The sequence below is a fragment of the Pelodiscus sinensis genome, chromosome 1 (genome assembly GCF_052426305.1).
Source record: "Pelodiscus sinensis isolate ZL-2025 chromosome 1, ASM5242630v1, whole genome shotgun sequence".
Classification (NCBI taxonomy): domain Eukaryota; kingdom Metazoa; phylum Chordata; order Testudines; family Trionychidae; genus Pelodiscus; species Pelodiscus sinensis.
The window spans coordinates 130,749,735-130,770,169 of record NC_143052.1 but is presented as its reverse complement, the minus strand read 5'-3'; the positions used below and the strand labels follow the sequence as shown (position 1 = coordinate 130,770,169).

At 42.0% G+C, this 20,435-nt stretch overlaps 1 protein-coding gene across 1 annotated transcript in view; it reads left to right on the top strand.

Annotated features, from left to right (window-relative positions):
* The window catches only part of LOC102453877 (potassium voltage-gated channel subfamily KQT member 1-like), a 655,800-nt gene extending 635,934 nt beyond the window's left edge, over positions 1–19,866 (top strand). Inside the window, exon 13 of the mRNA XM_075901205.2 lies at positions 18,535–19,866. Within this exon, the coding sequence (XP_075757320.2) occupies positions 18,535–18,690 (156 nt within the window). The 3' untranslated portion in view covers positions 18,691–19,866. The remainder of the gene's footprint in view (positions 1–18,534) is intronic.
* Positions 19,867–20,435: the final 569 nt, after the last annotated feature.

The following is a 20,435-nucleotide window of genomic DNA, read 5'->3' as shown; positions in this document are numbered from 1 at the left end:
TACCAAGGCTCACTCCAAACTCAGCCCAGGTTTGCTGATAGAAATTCTTTAACCTCTGCAAATTTTATGGGGGGTGGAGGGAAGGACATTTGAAATCTGAGCCACATTTAGAGTTTCATCACCAAGTGGCTAACGAAAAGGCTTCCTCATCCTTGGCTGTCCTTTCAGCACTACGTTCATTTAAAATTGTATTTAAATCACTTTATTTATCTAGAGTGCCCACTTTTTCAGTCAGAGGGGAGTAATTAGAATACTCTTAGAGTTATTCTGTTGATCTAAGATCAAATCTAGCTTGTTTCACTCATCGAAATACCATTGACTTCAGCTGAGTAATTCATTGCCTCACTAGTCCAAGCCTCCTAAGGACTATCCAGTTGAAAAGTGGAGTCGGAGTTAGCCCTTGGTATTTAGCACCGCACTTAGGACATGTGTTCCTATGGTTGCCTTAATGGTCTTTGGATCATTCTGTTGTAACTCATGTTACTGAACTCTTGTTATGTCAGAATAAGCTGTGGCAACCAATCTGACCTTTATTCCTAGAGAGACTTTTTAAAATGTTAAATCAACCAATCAGAACCCTCTGTGTCTGTGTGTACGTATGTACACGTGGATAAGTACTTTGCTGTCTCTGGAGCTTGCAAGATCAAATGAGTAACCAGTGCCTCGGTGTCTCCATCTGTAAAATGGGGATAATGACCCCTCCTTTCCCCAGCCTGTGTCTGACCTTTCTATTTAGAATGTAAATTCTTTGAGGCAGGGGCTGTCTGTCACTCTGTTTTTACAGTGCATCCATCACAGCTGGGCCGTCTAGTAAGTATAACTACTATAACACAAACAACTGCACTTATCAGCCTGAGAAGCCCACCCTATAGGAATCATTGGGGCCCATTGTGCTTCAAGGTGACAAAAAAAAACCTTCTTTCTTGCTATTGTACCCCTTGCTACTGCATCTCATACTGCATGCCTCCTGGGGTGTATGGAGCTGGCAGTCCCTGCATTTCCCAAGCACAGGATTTGGCATTGTGTTGGGCCTTCACAAGGGCTGTACACAGGAGTGCTGGTTTCTTGTGCCTTCCTCCGTCCCAAAATGCATAGACATATAAGATTTTTTAAAAATGTATTTGTCAGATACAAGATACAAATATTTTGTTTCATTAAACACCCACGTACAAAGCTAAATATAATAATTTATTCCACCTGTAAGGTGAGACCTTTTCTTGCACAACAAATAGCCCAAGTATAGATTTTTGGGATTACTGTATATCTTTCAACATATGTTGCATGATCTAGATCAGTGTTTCTCAACCAATGGTATGAATACCCTTAGGGGTACTTCAGAGAAGTCTGGGGGGTACGTCAACACAACTGAGATTTGGAGAAAACTGAATTTTTGTTTCAAGTTTTACAGCGCTTTATTATTTTTGTACTTTTTACACCCAAAAATTTAATCGCCCACCCAGCTATGATTACGTTGTTTAAACAAATGTGTTGCAATGGTAGAAAAAGAAACCTGTGTGTCTGAAAACTGTAAATATGGGGGTACTTATAATTTTATTTAAAGGGGGGGGGTACTTTATAAAAAAAAAGGTTGAGAAACACTGGTCTAGATTAAGCTAGTGCTCCAATTCAAAGGTCATGGCAGGGGGGGCTAAGTAAGCAATGGAATCTGGGGATTCGAGGTAGAAGAACCTAACAAAGCACATTATTTTATTAATAAATTTCATTTGGGAAACACCTTGGCCTGAACTACAGTAATTTCTTATTTTCCCCTTACTGCAGAAACATCTGGAGAGGACATCTGTGAAGCTGAGCTCTGCCTCAGAACCTCAGTAAGCTGAGGCTTTAACTAAACTTTCAGCGACTGCCCAAACATTTTGCTTAATGATGGCATTATGAAATCTCAGCAGGTCATTCCCATATCCTTGCACCTTGGCATTCATGTTAGTACATGCACTTTTTCCTTCTTGCTGTGCATTTTCTCTGCAATAACATTACATGGAACAAAAAAGAAGAAAGTGACACCAAATATTTTCCTTCTCAAAGGAAGATCTGTATTACACTTCACCCCAGATTTTCTCCCTCACAAGCACTGGGATATGGAATTCTAAAAAACTTCAAGAAAGATACTAACTATATCAGATTTTTTATTTAACAGTGCAATTGTATGCAACTGAAAGCTCTGACAGGCTTTTATTGGCTTGACGTGTGTCACACCAGAAAGAAAGTGAGCTGGCAATTACAGCCTGCGTCCTCCACCCTCTTTCTCATTGTGTGCCAGCTACAGGGCAGTGCCTCTGCCACAAGCTTCTTCATAGTTCGGCCCTGTCAGTGCCAGCTTTTGCAGGTAATCCATCTAGCTCAGCAGAGTTCAAACAGGGCTCCTCCCTTTCTGTACTTAAATTAATGTTTTATGAGACTCTCCCCACGGGTTGTAGCCATGCTGATTATGGAAATTCTCCTCTATTTCCAAGCTAGAACAGAAAGAAAAATATCCACAATTTAGATTATGGTTTTGGAAAAATCTGCCTTACTGTATTTCCTACTTTAAAGTTGTATATTGCATGAGGTAATTTAAGACAGAGAGAGAGAGAGAGAGTGAGTAATGTATCTATGCACACACATGCGCGCACACAAGCATATAAATATATAACATGCTATACATGCATTTCTTCAGCTTGACAGGGAGACAAATACATATCCAGTCCTTTTCGCTCTCCCTGCCCATGATGTATATTAAACCCAAAATGTCCATGTTTTGATGCTTTCTTAACCTCCGGGCAATAGAGGATTAGGTCTTTCGCGTAAGTATCTCTCATGCCTTTTTCAAACATTTACCAAGCAGCTGGGTGAGGATGCCAGCCCGTCCAGGGCTCACTGCTGCAAGGTGCTGAGCCCTCAGTCCAGCGATTACTGGTCCTAGTAGGCCCTGTGCCTTCCAGGTCCAATCCAGCCTACTCTTAAGTGTTTGGGACCTGGAAGGCATAGGGCCTAGTAGGATCAAACCCTTACTTTGCATTGACATATGGGCATATTCAATGTTATGTAACCACTGATGATAATGGTGTTTATCAAGATAAAATTATACAGCCTGGAATCCTTCCCAGTACCATTTGGACCTCTCCAAACTTGCTTTAAATACATTTTCCGCAGTACTGGGAATCAGGCTTGGTATAAATGAGCCTTCTGCTGGAGCAGACAAAAGTCACTTTTATGATAAGTGAAGCTTTGACAAAAACAAACAGGTGCAGCTGAGCAGGACTGGATCTCTAAATAGTGATTAAAGGCAGCCCTACCCTGGGGTGGTGTAACTGATAATATTGTACTTCTGTTTTAATAAGCAAACAGTGACGCGTTGTAATCCAAGCAATTAAAATACCTGACTGGTGGGAAAAATAGAAACATATTTTTATTAATAATAACAACAATGTATTGCACTTTTGTTATCTGGGGATCTCAGGTTATCTTGCAGTTTTTAATTAAGCCTCATAATACTCATTTGAGGCGAGGTTATTATATCTATTTGGCAAAATGGGTGAGCTGGGAGACACATGAAGACTTGCACTGAAATAATTACCTCAGCTCTCATTCACACCTTTTGTTGTTTCAATGCAAATCTGTGTGCAGATGCTCTCCTTTCGACTTACAAGCACTCCATGTCAGCTTAGCTCAGGTCATTCTTTTTTCCCATTTACGTTAAACTGAAGTAGGACACTTTTATGCTGAAATAAGTATCCATGGACAGGCGTGCCTAAAATAACAAGAGGTGTGTATCACAACTGATTTAGTTATGTCAGTGCAAGTTTGTGCATGGACCAGCCCTTCCACAGATTAAAGGACTTGTCCAAAGTCACACAGAGTCTGTGTGCATAGCAGCTGGGAGCATGCCTTCTGACATGGGTAAACACACACACGCTAGGTCTTTCTGAATGAGGATACTAAAACTTGCCGTGTGGACACTGCTGCATGGGCAGTTGCACAAGCTAGCCTCCTGAGTGTCAAGTGGGCTTATATCTGGGCAACTAGCCCATACCACTGCCCATTCTGCCATGGCCAAGATGGCATTTTGAGCATGCTAGCTTGAGCAGAGCTAACATGTATCTCTCTGGGACTTGCACTCCCCCAGTGGCAGTGTATCCCCCACAGTGTATCTGAAAGTAGAGCTATGGTTTCTTGCTTCCCTGTGCTCCATTTCAGTCATTGGACATGCATTCATTTGCTTGCTGGGACCGTCACAACCCGTCACCAGCACCTTTGAACCGCCATGCACGGCTGCCATCTGGCAGGCCCATCAGGAAGCTGTGGGCATCCGAGAGACCCTGAGGGAGAGTTTCAGACAAGGACCCACGAGACACCTGCCCTAGGCCTTTCCATAAGGGGCCTGTGCATTACCTCTTTGTGCCTTTCCTCCCACACCCTTCCCTTTCTCCCCTCTCTCTCCCCACACGTTCCCTCTTCCTCTGTTCCCAGTACGGCCATGCCATGGCATTCCTAAAAGTGCCAATAGCACGACGGACAAAGAACAGCCAGATCAATGAAAATAAGAGAGCAATGTGGGTATTTTCATCATAGAATACTTGCTGGCCCTGCCGCCTTCTCCCATATTTCTCCCAAAATGGAGTATCCTGCTTTTTTCCCCCCATTGCAGCTGAATTCCATTTCTGCTGACCGTTGGAGCCATACTGCAGGTTGACCCTCTCTAGCCTCTGGTCCAGAAACTCTCTGCTGGTGGCAGCTGCAGAGGACTCCAGAGGGTTTTAAATCATACAGAGGGTGTGCAGGAGAGCCAGCCAGTGAGGCCAGGAGATGTGAGCTGGGGAGTGGGGAGGGCAGAGAAATGCAAGGAGGACATACACCCCTGAAGCTGCTGCCAGAGGGGAGTTCCCACTGGCCAACTAGGGCAATTTGTGGTCCGGCACTGTCCCTAAGGAAAATTGAGTTTGAGGCCCCTGGTTTAGTTTTGACTGATAGCTCTCAGCACCCCCACTATAAAAATTGTGCCAGCCCCTCTGAGCATAAGTGCGATCAATATTTGGGCACAGAACTAAGTGAAAGCAAGACAAAAATTACCATGCATGGAAAGAGAAAATGCAATAATCCTCTTCATAGTTTTCCTCATAAAAATAATAATTTACAATTAGCCATTAAAAGTGATTTAAGAACCTTCCCACCCACTGGAGTGAGAGAGCAGCCAACCAATGTCCTTTAGGTTCTCTTAGGAATTTCTGTGCCCCTCTCCCCATTATCAGAGTATCTGAACACCTTGCAATCTGTAATGAATTTATTGGCAACAGCAAACTGAGTAGGAAAATACTGACATGCCCATTTTCCAGATGAAGAACTGAAGCACAGAGAACCCAGGGGTATGTTAGTGGAAGTTGCAACCCTAAATACCTGTGTGGATTTGAGCTGATGCACCTTGCAGAATGTGAGAACGTTTATACCACATAAGGAATTCAACATGGGTTTTACAACTAGCTCCCTAACCACTGGAATATCTTTTGCCTGTGCATGTACATCTCTTTTTATTTAGCTCTCCACCCCAACTATAAGGTCTGATTATTGCCCAAGTGGTGTTATAAATAACAGCAGATTCTTCCTTTCTTCCTATAGGAAACATAGACTCATCATTTGTAGTAGTGGAGGGGGTTCTGATTATGCCTGGATGCAGATGGGTGGTAGAGTTTATTCTTAAACATTAGTTGCAAGAACAAGGAGTCTAGAAAAATGTCATTGACCTATTAGGCACACCATCTACCAACTGCTCTAGAAAACCTGTGGTGTGTAAAAAGTTTAGCATATACGAGGATGAGCAAGTTAATCTTATCAATGGACTTTATTCCACCTGAGACACTCAAATGAGTTTACACTGAGTACGTTTTTGCTGTGGTTGAGTTGAGAAGGATATAGAGTGACTCCCCCACCCACAATTAACCTCTTTCATGCAAGATCTGTGGCAAACTGAGTATTCTGCAAGGATAAGAAGAGGTAACCCCAGTCCTACCATGCCAATCATGTAGGACAGATGAGGCAACTTGATGGTAATAAAATCCTGGACAATGAAGGAATTATTGACCACTGCACTTGCACTGATCGGCATGAATGGACCAATTGGGGCTGCCTATCTGTCCACCTGTCATGTGTGTAAGGCACATTTCCCCCATGGGATATATGCACTATGCAAAAATTAATGGAAGTGCTGAATGTGCCATAAATAATGTTATTCTCACAGGCACTAGAAATGCCTACTCAGACCAATAAATGGATAAATATATTTTATGGTAGTAGAGATCTGATACTACTTTCAGAAGAGGAAGTTAAAGCAAAAAATATTCAGATAAGGGAAGGTCTGATGCCATGCTGTCTACAACAAGCATTGTGCAATGGACACGACAAGACCATGACAACCAACTAATTGTAGAGTCTGTCTAATTTCCTTAGTCAATTCTTCCTTGGCCCAAGTGCTGAGTATTTTTTCCAGTGTGCATCGCTGTCTCTTGTTGTTTGTGTCTGAAAAAAAAAAATTGGCAGCTTATAACAAAGCATATGTTGTGAAATAAAGGTGTGACTCATACAAACTGCATATGTGCCCTTTGGCCTGGGCCAGCTTTGATTTTTTTTTCGCCCTCGTTTTGCAGCAAAGTTTGTAGCCACAGACATATGACAAGCTGAGAAACGGCAGTGCATCATGCAGGGTGGGGCGTTGCTGTCATATCGCAAATACAGCTGGCAAGATTACAAGGAGAATCTGAGTAGGACCTAAGAAGGGGGAAAAATGAAAAACTTGACAGCAACAAAAACCAACCCATATTTCCATCAGTAGAGAAATAGTTACCCAATCGCGGACTTGCCTGTTGTAGATTTGTTTGTTTATTTTTTGAGGGGGGAGCAATTGCAAGAGATCAACTCACAAAACTTGTATCACTTTACATTTTTCCAGTATAGTTTAAGCTGTGGACATAGTTAGACAACATCTAGACTGCAAAGTTAAGTCAGAGAAAGATACACAAAGTGCGAACTGCAATTTGTATATCTTTTTCCGTTTTACTGTCGAAAGAAGCTTTTCCGAAATTTGGCGCATCTACACAGTGCCAAATTTCAGAAAAACATGCTCTTTCGAGCCATCCCATCTTCCTCGTAAAACAAGGTTTACCGGGTTGGTGAAAGACCACATCCACCTTTTTGAAAATGTTTCCAAAAAAGCGGACACGTTCCTTGAGTGCCTCTGGTATCCCGGAAAAGCATTGCAGGCCAGACGTAGCCTTATAAAGGTGCTTTATGCTCTTCTCATAGGCTACGTCTACACTGGCATGAATTTCCAAAAATGCTTTTAACAGAAAAGTTTTCCGTTAAAAGCATTTTCGGAAAAGCACGTCTAGATTGGCAGGATGCTTTTCTGCAAAAGCACTTTTTGCGGAAAAGCGTCCGTGGCCAATCTAGACGCGGTTTTCCGCAAAAAAGCCCCGATCGCCTTTTTTACGATCGGGGCTTTTTTGCGGAAAACAGTACTATGCTGTCTACACTGACCCTTTTGCGCAAAAGTCTTTTGGAAAAAGATTTTTGCCCAAACGGGAGCAACATAGTTTTTCCGGAAAAGCACTGATGATTTTACATGAGATCATCAGTGCTTTTCTGGCAATTCAAGCGGCCAGTGTAGACAGCTGGCAAGTTTTTCCGGAAAAGCAGATGATTTTGCGGAAAAACTTGCCAGTCTAGACACAGCCATATGGAAAGGGAATAAATTCTACTGGCACTTGAATATTCATGAGTACAACTGAATCCAGATTAGGGATCGTGCCACTAGAACTATTCTGGTTTAAAAAAAAAAAATCGCACCCTCAGCCAACATAGTTGTACTGATACAAAATCTGTGTGTCAACCAAGGCTCGCTTAGAAATAAGCAGATAGCTTAAGAGCAGCCTGGTGACAAAGCATGAGCAGTGTGCTACAGCAGAAGCTGCAACTGCAAGCAGACTTCTTAGCATGAAGGTTAACCATTATGACGATGGTGTAGGAAATTAAAGAATGTGTAGCTCACAGAAAGGGGAGCAACAGGAAACACCCCAGGAACAAACTGCAGAGGAATAGACATTTCTGTTTTCATTGAAACCGGAAAGGGAGATGGAAAACAAAACAAATGAACCTGTACTTAAAATAAAGGTTAATAGATTCTAGGCCACTACGGGCCATAACACCTGACCTAAGAATGGGTGGGTATGTTTGGGATAAAGGAAGGGAGGATTGGAAAATGGAGGAATTATATAGATAAGTTAAATGGAATGAAAATAAACAAGAGATATTTGTTAGGAGGTAGGAGGACTAAATCAAACGAGATATTCAGAGGGCTTATAGATTCATTTTTAATGTTTCTGGGGACTGTGTCTGTCAAAACACCGGATTTCATGAAATTAGCTGTTTTTCTTTCTTTCTTTTCTTTTTTTAGAATCAGATCTTTGGAGTGATAAAACTCCCATTGTCTTCATTGAAATCAGGCACTGATTCTCCAAATTTTGCTCTTAAGGGAGTGGAAAGAAGAATTGTGCCAATGCATATTAATGGCTTGCAGAATTGGCACCTGATTCTCTGAGTAGTCATGTAATTATTGGGGATACTCTATACCCCTAGAGAGCCAGTAGCATGCCTGGTGTACCCTGTCTCAGAGGGAAGTACTGTGGGTGCTTCAGCAGCTAGGACTTGTAGTCCTGGTGGGTCCTAATAACCATTCAGCAACATATTTAAGGGAATGATTTTACTAGGGCTGGCAAGGAAGAGAAAAGTTTACAATGGCCCTAGGAACAATTAAAGTTCAACGTGAGTAATAGATGCTGCTGTTTGCAATGTTCCCTCTCATTTTTTCCATCCTTGTGTCGAATAAATGTTGTTCATGCACCGAGACATGTGCAGGTGTGCACCACCAATATAAACACATGCTACAGGCTGTGGGCAGCTATGGGTGCTCTGCCAATCCACTGGGTGGCACCTGAATCTCTACTGGGCATGTGCACAAGCGCTCAGCTTACAGGGAACACTGCCTGTTTGGGTCCCTGGAGCAGTCCAGTCGAGTGTCAGAGCTCTCTCCAGTTGAGTCTTTTTTCAAGTAAATAAGCATTCTTGAATTTCCGAGCCAGGCTTAGCTAGCTGCTTTCTTTGGGGTCACCATTGCCCTGGCTCCCTGCCCAGCCACTGCCGCTACCAGCTATGATGCCCAGCCATAGCTTATTCCAGCTCAGCTGCCTGTGTCTCCCACCCCTAAACAGTCTTGCCACTTTCTGGTCAATAGCCTTCTTCTTAAATAGCCGGGGGGGGGGGGGCGCAGTAGGGAGTGGGCTGATGGGACAAAGGGATCCTGGGCAGGGGACTGATGGGAGTTGTAGTTCCCTGTTTTGCAGATCTGTGAAAATTCTCACACAGAGCAATCTCTATGAAGGTGGCATGAACACAGGTGTTTCTGTGAATACCAGTTACCCTATGTGACCACATCAGCTTCTGCAAGGGATGAGTAGCACAGGTGAGGACTCATTGGTGCTCCAGGGCTGATGCACCCATAAAAAATAGAGGGTGTTTTGCTCCCAATGGCAGCCAGCTCCCACAGCATCTCCTGCCTACCAGTAGCCCAGATGACCAGTATGTCCCCCTCCATCCTAGCACCTCCAACCTCACTGCACTTGGCTATTGCACGGCATGCTGGAGGCAGTGGGGGGAGAAGGAGGATTTGGGTGCAAAGAGGTGGAGGGGGAGGAGGGGAGGCTATGGGGTAAGGGATGGTCTGGAGGTAGAACCTGGGACAGAGCAGGGATTGAGCACACCCAGGGAAAAGGACAAGCCAGCGCCTGTGACAAGTAGTGATTGAGTCACAAATGCCAAGTCCATCCATATCCATATGCAAAAACTTACTGATAATGGGATCAAGTTACTCAAAGTCTTTTTAGGCTCATAAAGTATCAGGCCAGAAGGGACTGTTGTGGTCATCTAATCTGACTACTTGCACATCACAGGCCATAGATCCTCGCCCACTCACTCCTGTCATAGACCTATAACTTGTGGTTGGATTACTCAGGTCCTCAAATGATGATTTAAAAATTTTAGGTTACAGGGAATCCACTCAAAGGACCCAAGCCCCATGCTGCTGAGGGGAGGGGAGGGGGGGAACTCCAGGGTTTCTGCCACTCTGACTGGGGGCAAATTCCTTCCTGACCGCAATTACAGCAATCAGTTAGACCTTGCTCAAGACCCAGCAACCAGATACCTGAAAAAGAACCCTCGGTAGTAACTCCCCGTCTAGTGCCCTATTTCTGACAATTGGAGACACTTGCTAGCAATCACAAATGGGCTACGGGCCACAGGCCACTGTGGACACTCATCATACCACCCTCTCCATAAATGTATTACATTAAATCTTAAAACGAGTAAGGGTTTTTGCCCTTTGGAAAGCCGTTCCAGAACTTCATTCCTCTCGTAATTAGCAACCTCAAGCCTAACCTTGTTAATGGCTAGTTATATCCATTTGTCAATGTTGGCACTTCTCTCTTTCCCTGGTGTCTGTCCCAGTGATGTGGCTGTAGAGAGCTATCCTGTCTCTCCTCAGCCTTTGCTTAGTTAAGCTAAACAAGCCAAGCTCCTTGAGTCTCCTCTTGTAAGGTTGGTTCTCCAGTCCTCTGAGCATCCTAGTAGCCCTTCTCTTGTTCCAGTTTGAATTCATCTTTCTTAACATAGGAGACCAGAACTGTACACGTTATTCCAGATGAATCTCACCAGTGTCTTGTATGATGGCAATTACACTTTCTTCCCTCAACTGGAAATATCTCACCTGATGCATCTTAGGATTGCATTAATTTTTTTCATGGCCGCATCACCCTGGGTGGCTCATAGGTCATCCTTTGGTCAACCAGTACACAGGTTTTTCTTCTCCTTTGTCGCTTTCAGCTGAGAACCTTCCATCATACTGTGAAAATTCTTGTTGTTCACTCCCAGTGTATGACTTTGCAATATTCAATTTCATCCCATTTTGATTGTTCCAGATCGCCTCTTTGATATTGTACATATGGAACTGTGGAGGTCCTCTTCCATATTGGCAATACCTCCCACCCTTCCATTTTTTATGCCAAGGTTATGAATGAAATGATTAGATTAAGTAAGTTTGGTCCCAAAACCAGACCTTGAGGAACTCCACAAGAAACCACCTTCTAGCCTGACAGTTCACCTTTCAGTATGACCCACTGTATGGCCCTGTTAACCAATTACTTATTTACTTTTCAATTCTCGCATTAATCCCTACCTCCTTCAATGCAGCTATACAAATAATTGGTTATCTTCTCAAAGAAAAAGATCAGGTTGGTCTGGCACGATCTACCTTTTGGAAAACTGTGTTGTATTAAAACAAAAGCATTCATTTATCTACCGGTAATACATCAAACCCAAATCATGAAAGACACCAGGTTTGATTTCAACTACAATGCCAATATAAGACATTCCGCCACAGCATTGGACTATAGAATAGTGATGCATACAAATAAGTGTGTACACATAGGCTGTGTCTACATTGGCAAAAACTTGCCACCTGTCTACACTGGCTGCAAGTTCTTGCGCAAGAACACTGACGTTCTAATGTAAGAAATCAGTGCTTCTTGCGCAAGAACTATGATGCTCCGGCTCATGAATAAGCCCTCTAGCGCAAGTGTTCTTGCACAAGAGGCCAGTGTAGACAGGCAACATGAATTTCTTGTGCAAGAAAGCCCGATGGCTAAAATGGCCATCAGAGCTTTCTTGCAGAAGAGAGCGTCTATACTTGCACGGATGCTTTTGCGCAAAAGCACATCTCTTGCACAAAAGCACATGTCAGTGTAGACGCTCTCTTGCGCAAATATTTTAATGCAAAAACTCTTCCGTTAAAAGTATTTGTGCAAAATCTTGCCAATGTAGACGTAGCCATATGGTATGTGTATTTTGGAAAACAGAGAAAACTTATTTTGAAAGTGCAATTCTTCCAAGTTCTGGCCATCCTGATCCCAGTCCAATAAAACATCTAGTCATGTGCATAACTTGAAGTCAGTGCAGCTATTCATATACTTTGAGCTAGCTCATGCTTGACTGCTTCACTGCTTTGGACCCAGGGGGCACAGCACTCTGCAAGACCTGGTCCTAAAAAAAATAAGCCTCTGGCATCCTCTCTTGGGTGGTGATCGAACTGATAGTATCCCAGCATCAGTATCACAAAAGCCCTAACCATAATTCATACTTGATGGTAGTCTGAGCAAAGAGCATAATATTTCATCCCAGAGGTGGTTCTTCTACTTCATGGCTCAGACTAAGGGGACAAGTAAGGAGGGGAAAGTTACAGGGAGGTTGCCTGCACTCAATCCATTTTATGAATGAAGAAACTTAGTCTTCTGAACCGTCAATCTTTGGGCAGCACGAAGATCATACTGGTTTTTAACTCTTAAAAAATTAACAGGTTTCCAACTATCCACTAGGCAAAATTGTATTTGACTAATCTGATATAGCTGTTGGCATAGAAAAGCTGGATAGACATGCACATAAATCTAAATATTGGCTTTGCTGTATCCCAACAAACCAGTCAACTGTTTAGCACAAGAAACAAAACCATGTGACTTAGAACTTGTCTACTTGAGAAAATTGTACCAATCAAATCAATCATTAAGCAACTTTCATAAACTATTGACAGTATGTGGTCACTCTTAGGCAAAAATAGAAGTGTCCATACAAGGTGGTTTCCCTAATTAGATTAAATTAGTTTCTTAACTATCTAAAATTTAGTTAAATAGATACAAATTTTCTAAGTGACTATTTCTCTTCCACAAATAATGAATGGTGACTGCCCAGACACAATTAAAATGAAGAGTTTCAGCAGCACTACTAGACTGATAAATGTTTGTAAAAAATCTTCTACTGATAGCAAATAAATACATAAAAATACCTCTAGTAATTCACAAGCAAAAAAAAAAAAAAGGAGGGTTAGTGGCTATCAGATCAACTTGTCCACTACTAATTATTATACAAATAGGAGATCAAATCAGTCCAGCTGTACTATAAGCAGGAGCATACTGTGAGGTTTTAGAATAAGGTCATTAGAAAGCCCTCTTCTGAGCCCTAGACCAGTGTTGTGACCTGCACTACGGTACTAACATTATGGATATTTTCATAAAGAATCTGCAGTTCCGTTCAGCTATTTTGATCAGCTTTGTTGTGATTGTAGAAGTCTGGATTGTTAAGTGCAGAAGTAAAAGGGAACTTTCAAAAGGTGATTTTTTTAAATTTTAATATAAGCGAGCATGTACTTAGCAGCACATAAGCATGTTAGTGAGTTCACAGTTTAGTTCAGTGTTCCAGCAGCATATCTTCTCCTTATATTTCTCATCTGGAAGCAGTACAAGTCAGTGAGTTGTTCACATATTTGATTTCTGCCTTCCAAGCCTCCAGAAATAATATTTAAAAGACAGACACACCCATGCGGGGATACATTTTTTGTTTTAAATTGAGTGAATGTTTTGAAGATTATGTGGCTACTTCAATTCACTTTTTCACCTTTTGTTTATTGTATAATTTGCTGTGTGTGTGTATATATATAACAGAGAGACAGACAGAGAAAAAAAACCAAACCACTCGTAATGATTAGGAATGTGTCTAGCCTGGCTAAATTTGACAGCACAATCCAGTCTTCCATGTTGCTGTCATTCTTCCAGTCCCTGTTTTCATACTGCATAAAGCCTTTGCAGATACTCAGTGTGAACTCACCGGGCTGCAATGAAATATTTAAAAAGGGGGCAAAAGCATTGTTTTTCACAAAGGCAAAGTTATAAGCAACCACACATGACAAACAGTCAGATACAGAACGCAAACACTGTGTTCAAGGTTAAGAACTCTGACTTGCTGAGTTGCAGTGGCTAATATAGATCTGATTCCCCTTTGCTCCCTGCTATGACTTACTGAAGTCGGTTTTAATCCTTTTTTTGTTTAAACCCCACCATATGCCACTATAGAACCCTAGTTCCGTATTGGAGAGGGAATGCTACCAGCCCCAGTAACAGCAATTTCATCTTTCAAACTGCATTTCCATTCTCCTTTCTAAAGTGCAGTTGCGGGTATTTAAAAGCATGAAGTTTGTAGATTGTCTCTGGAGCTCTTTTGTTTTGTTGCCATTTGCCAGTGGACAGCTGCCAAACTCACCTGTCTCCAAGGAGCCTACGAGGAGCATATCACGTCTCTGAAAATTCTGTGGCTAGGCCTGCTGGCTTCTCACTTTACTCAGCTAAGAAATGTGTTCCAAAATTTAACCCTTTGCCCTTGCATTTGCCTGCATATGTTATTCCAGACTGACAACTTGTCCTGTTTGCAACAAGGCTGAGGGAGAGTGGCAGTTGTTAAGAGACTTAGCAGGGTTAAGTACATTGTCCCTACGTGTGTTGGGAAAACTAGAGCCTGATTCTGAAAATTTTACTCATGTGGCAGCCTTGATTCCTGAGAGTGGCCCACATACCGCAGACAGGCCTTTAGTTGCCAAAGCCTCATTTTGCATCCATTAATTAAAATTGGCCAGCCTAAAACTTTTTATCAATTCTAACAATTTTCTAGGCCCCAATCCAACAAAGTATTGAAGTATGCATCTTTCTTTAAATGAATGCTTTCATTGACTTCAATGGGATTTTGCCCACTGATTATATCTGTAGCTGAACTGGGGCCATAAAGCTGAAAGCACAGGATTGAGAATTGGCCACAGATTTTTTCTCTGAGTTTGACCAAATCTATCTGTGCCTGAATTTCCCATTTATGAAATAGGCATTAAAATACAAAGTATATGTAATATGCATAGGAATGTTGTGAGGCTTAGTTTATTTGCAAAGTTTTTCCTGTCCTTGGATAGAAGATATTAGGAAAGTGCAAAATGTTATCCCTGTTGGTAAAGTGCCAGGCAACTCTTTACATGTTTTTTTTTTCTTTTAAAAAAATACTTTGGTGCTTTTTCCTTCTGGATAAAATATATAAATCCTGTAACTAAACTATTATCAGTTATATGCTTTCACAGAACTGGCACACTATTGAGAAGCATGATATTTTTGAATGATTACAAAACAAGTTGGCTAACATATTTAAAATCCAAGCATATATTTTAAAGCAAAATGGACAAAATCTCACTGAAGAAAACCTCAGAATGTCTTTAGTCCATCTGGCCATATTTCCTTGCTTAAAGCTCTTACGCTCCATCTTCTTCGGGTGTAGCAACGCTGGCTTAATTTGTGCTCTGTACAATATTTCTGTTTAAGATTCTGTTGAGTCACTACTAGCGTCAGCCAAACAGGCTTTTCAAGAGCTGGGGAGCAAGAAAATCAAGGCTGTGGGTTTTTTTTAAATTAATTCCATGCTGCTTAACCCTTGTGACTCTCTTTTTTTTCCAGACTTCCAGCCAAATACATGCTGACCAGAACATACAGATTTTCTGTCCCCACATGTTTTTCTCTGCCATGTGTGTAATGCTCTACACACACAGGGTGTGTCTTCACTGCAGCCAGAGTTGTGATTTATAGCTCATATAGCCGTACCAGTGCTAGCTGCCTTCTAGCTAGCTCACTAAAAACAGAAGGGAGGACACATGAAGCTCACACTATCCTCCTTTCTATTTTTAGGCGCAAGCTAGAGCACAGCTAACACAGGTCCACCTAAAAAAGCTACTACTGTAGCTGTATCCATACACACCCACCATTGTGACATCATAATACCTCAACAATAAGGTGCTCAATAAGCAATTTGATTCAATGGTCAGTCCCTGCCCTCCACTTACCTCTGATTCACAGTTCTGTCACTACGTAAAAAACTGTGATGAAAATGGGAGTAAAGAAGGACAGAGCTAAGAGAAGGGAAAAGAGGACACAGAGTGGAAAGGCGGGATTCTCTTACCCCAACCACAAGAAGTGTTGGGGTAGATTTTATTTAGAGATTTTAATGAAAACTGGAGACACTATCACTAAATAACACCTCTCCCCCACCTTTTTTCACAACAGTTTCAGGGCTAATGGTTATGTCCCTGAGCAACTTAATTATTATCATTACCAAAAGGGCATCTAAACCTTCTAACCATTGACCATGAGTATCTGAGAACTCACGTCCACTCAAAACCAATTCCAACTCCAGACAGTTGTAAGCAGTTCAGAATCCAAATCCCAAGGTTCATGCATCCCTTGTTTTTGTGACAATGTTTAGATCCAATATCCTTTTAGCTGGTTCGACCATCATTAGACTCAGTGGAGATACAGCATAGTCTTCAAAGGTTCAGAGTTTCACTTTAGATCACACCAATGTGAATGAACCAACGTTCCTTAAAATGCTAGCTCTCCTTGGGCTTGCCCGTAATGTTGTATTGCGTTTGAGTCCAGTTGTAAACAATTGAGGCAACTGACATAGTACTAACGAGGTACCATGGTACCAATCACAGGAGCCCAGAACAATTCATGTGTCAGAAAATCATGATAGAACCCTGCATGTTTAATCATATAAAGCTCACATGATGCTGCAGACCAGCCCCTCAACAACAACTGATTAATATCAATGGAGGGTTTGTAGGCCGAGGCCAAGATTTTTCAAAGTGATTAATGAAATTGGGATTTGTCAGTCCCCGTAATACACGAGGTTCGAAGGGATGCCGGAAAGGATGAGACCACAACTGGGGGTTTCAAAAAGCACAAACTGATTTTATTTTGATGACGCCAGACAATCATCAGAACAAAAATTAAACAGATTGCCAGACAACACAAAACAATTCCCTGAGGCTTTTCTAAATCACAATAATTCCTAATAACTGCCTAGGGGTTAGGAACAGTTCAATTAACACTGGTATTGTCCATAGGGGTAACTTTTTAGCCACTGTCACTTGACAAACAATAAGGACAACTAAAAAATCAATTAGGATAGGGATGATGGCGGGGGGGGGGGGGGGTTATACCAGTTCTGGAGACAGCAGGAACACAAGTACCGGTCACACGCTCATAAACTGTCTCCACTCGGGTCGACCAACTCAGAGTACGCTCAGTAAGACTCGGGAGCGGGGGTGCAAGGCGTCTGGGTGATCAGGCCAGGCGTTCACTCGATGCGAATCCCTAGTGAGAGAGGGGCTGCCTGCCTGTTTTATTGCCTGTGAACTTATCACCCTATAGGTTGGTTTTTGCTGCAGTGGGTGGAGTAGCAGGCCTGAGCACAAGTCAGCCCATTGGCTGATCTTTTACTGCAATGGGTGGAGCGAGCAGGGGAAGATTATTAATTTACATGCCCTTATATGGAAAACACTCCACCTCACAGACAGAGCCCCTTATACCAGCCTCAGAGGTATTACAGGCTATGGCTCCCTGCGATGGGCAGCCATTTCTGATGTTCTGTCTCGGACAGGATTCCTCTGTTTTCTGTAGCATCAAACTTGAGTCACCGTGAAAGGGCTTGGCTTTCAGAAAGTGCTGTACGTCCGGTTCCTTCACGGACCCTCCAATTGGGCACCATGTTAGTCCCAATCATGTTTGAAATGACATTTCATAAACATGAGATGTTTTTCCCAAAAGCAAAGTTTCCCTTTTGTTTCTCAAACTTACATCTCTAACACACATGATTCGATAGAACTCAGTGACCATTTAAAAAAGGAAAATGTTCTCTATCCAGAGAACATGCATGAAAAATTTCCGCTGGAAAGCCAGTGATTTAATGAAGTGAAAGGAAAGATCAAAATCAAGTTTCTAATAGAAAGTTAGTCTTTTTACCATAGCTCCAGAATTTGCCAGCTAATTAGAGCTCTGATATTTTGTATAGGCTAACCTTCAAACAATGTCCATAAAAGCACACAGTACCTAGTTAAATCTCCGATCATTATACGTGTCACAGAGTTGTCTATTGTAAATGAAGGAAGGAGATTATTCAATGTCATAGTTAAACATGGCCTAAATCTGAGGAAGGCAGAAGTGTAAAATAAACTGGAGGGGCGAGGAGAGGAAGGAGTTAAAATACTTTGAGCGGTGAAATAGATTATCAAAACACATCTTCAAAGGAAGCCCCATCACAACAGATAATTTAAGATAAATTGGATAAGGAGCTCCAGGAATGCTATAGTGATCATCCCTACAAAATGCAGAAGGTCATTCAGAGGGGATGTGTCAGCCAATCTTTGCTGGGCCTGCTTTCTAGGACCACTTAATCTGCTATATTTCAATTTAAATTTAAATATACTTCTGCTATGCCTGTGACTTTTCCAGTGACTTTATTCTAGCATAAGGTCTGATCTTCATATTCGCCTAATTCCAGAACTGTGCACAACTCACTGGTTTGAGGAGCTGTGGAATCCTCTTGTTTTTGTGTTTGGTTTGCATGGATTTGTGGAGATGCCAGAGACCAGCTGTTGGCTGTGCAAAATATTTCTATTTCCAGTATTACCAGGTTGCCCCTTTGTAGCAGCACTGCCATCCTCTTTTAAAATCCAGGTGGATAAGCACAAGAGTGAACCAGCAGGATGTGTGCCCCTCTGATAGACCCTTTATGATTCCCTAACAGGTCACGCAGATGGACCAAAAGCTTGATGACATCCTGAGCAATCTCCAGATGCAATTTGGCACTCAGCCGCAAGCTCAGACACCAACCCCAGCCACCCCAACGGGCAGACGTTTTCGGTCATCCTTGGATTCCCCTCCTATGAACCGGAAAATGTAAAAGCAGCAGGCTACCACCTCTTCATCATCTCATTCTTTCAAGTAGCATTGCTTTTATTATTGGTGTCTGGAACTCCTGCAATCGTTGTTGGTTGAAGTTAAATATTCTGCTGAAGTTTCTTAAATTACAAAAAAAAAAAAAGTAAGCTCAGTATGCCCCAATACGTACAAACCCACAAACTTTTTCACCCACTATCTTAAGAATTATGGGAGAATTCATGTCAGCTTATGGGACGCTGATTGTGTCATAGTATTTAGGCAGACTGTACCCATACACACACACACACACACACACACACGTCCTACACAAGAGGGTAGGACAAAACATTCATAGGTAGGAATGAAAGAGGACTGCCTTTTTGGCATTCGCTCTTCTGCTCACACTATTTTAATGCACGCAGCATGCCCAAGCAGGGGAGGGGAGGCCAGAATCTGAACGTGAAACAAATGGAAATCAGTGAACAGGAAAATTAAACAGCATGTTTTGAAGTAAAGACTTTAGCCAAGCAGCCAGAATCATGAAAAGGGCAGAGTTATCTGCTAGCGTGAATGACAAAGTAAAGACAACAGGCTACTGATTAAAAATATGAAAAGTGTACAGAGGCTGGTTGACATGCGAAAGACTGAAGCAAGACCTCAGCTAATTAAAGCAAAGCCTTTGCCAATGAGACAAGATGCACGTTGGAACAGACAGAAATGAGAGATAAAATCTGCTTCGGGTAACAGCACAAGAACATTTTAATAGCTATCAGCTGCACAGATGACTGTTATCCAGAATGTTCTCACTGTTTTACTTTCATTCAGTGATGATTATTGACTCCAGTTGCCTTACTTGTAACAAATGAAACCTGTATAATAAGGAGATGTGTAAAAACAGGCAAAGCCCAGTTTGAATGACTGATTGAACTAATCCTGTGCAGCATCGTGATTTTGAATGACAATGTTTAGAAAAAATCCACTCACACTGTAGAGGAAAGTTAGTCTTTATTTAATTAACATGCTGTATATAAAAAGGCTGAGTTTTTGTGTAATATGATGGTATATTAAGTACGTATGCTGGCTGACATATTGATTCTGTGGAATGTACAGTTGCCTGGATAAGAAAATGTATCTTCTCTTGCACATCAGCCAAGCAAGAATATTGCTGAATATGTAAATAATAACCATAAATAAAAGAGGTATATTGCTATTTGCAAATTCCCTTTTTTAATATTTGCTTTGATGTTTCATGGGAAGCAGAGTCAGCCTAACTCAGAAGAAGTTAAAACTAAAAGGAGGTCTTTGAACCCTGTAGCAGCTTGCAATGTGAGTGGGTTACCGGACTAAGTAAGCATGCTAGTTGGAGCTCAGAATTCCTACCTTCGAAGGTTGGGTGTGACCCTAACAGCATCCAAAGGCAAGGAGGATCCCTAGTAAGTAGCAGTGAGTATCAGCTGCGCTGACAAGCTCAGTGTACCCTAACTCACTTTTGTTAGTATCTGTATCATAGAGTGTCACGTAAGGTATCATATGAAAACTGGCAACAGTCTAGTCGGTATGATTGCATGGTATACAAACAAACGGCATATGAAAACATGTACGTGTGTGCTGGAAATACAGTCTTAAAGAATGTTTAGCAAGCAGACAAAGGAATGTGGGTCCATCTGCTTGAATGTGTCTCCAATGGAAATTGTGCAAGGCAGACAAAACCATCAGGCAAACAAGGGTGGGAGGTAATTCATTTAGCACTTTTGATGCGGGGTGGAA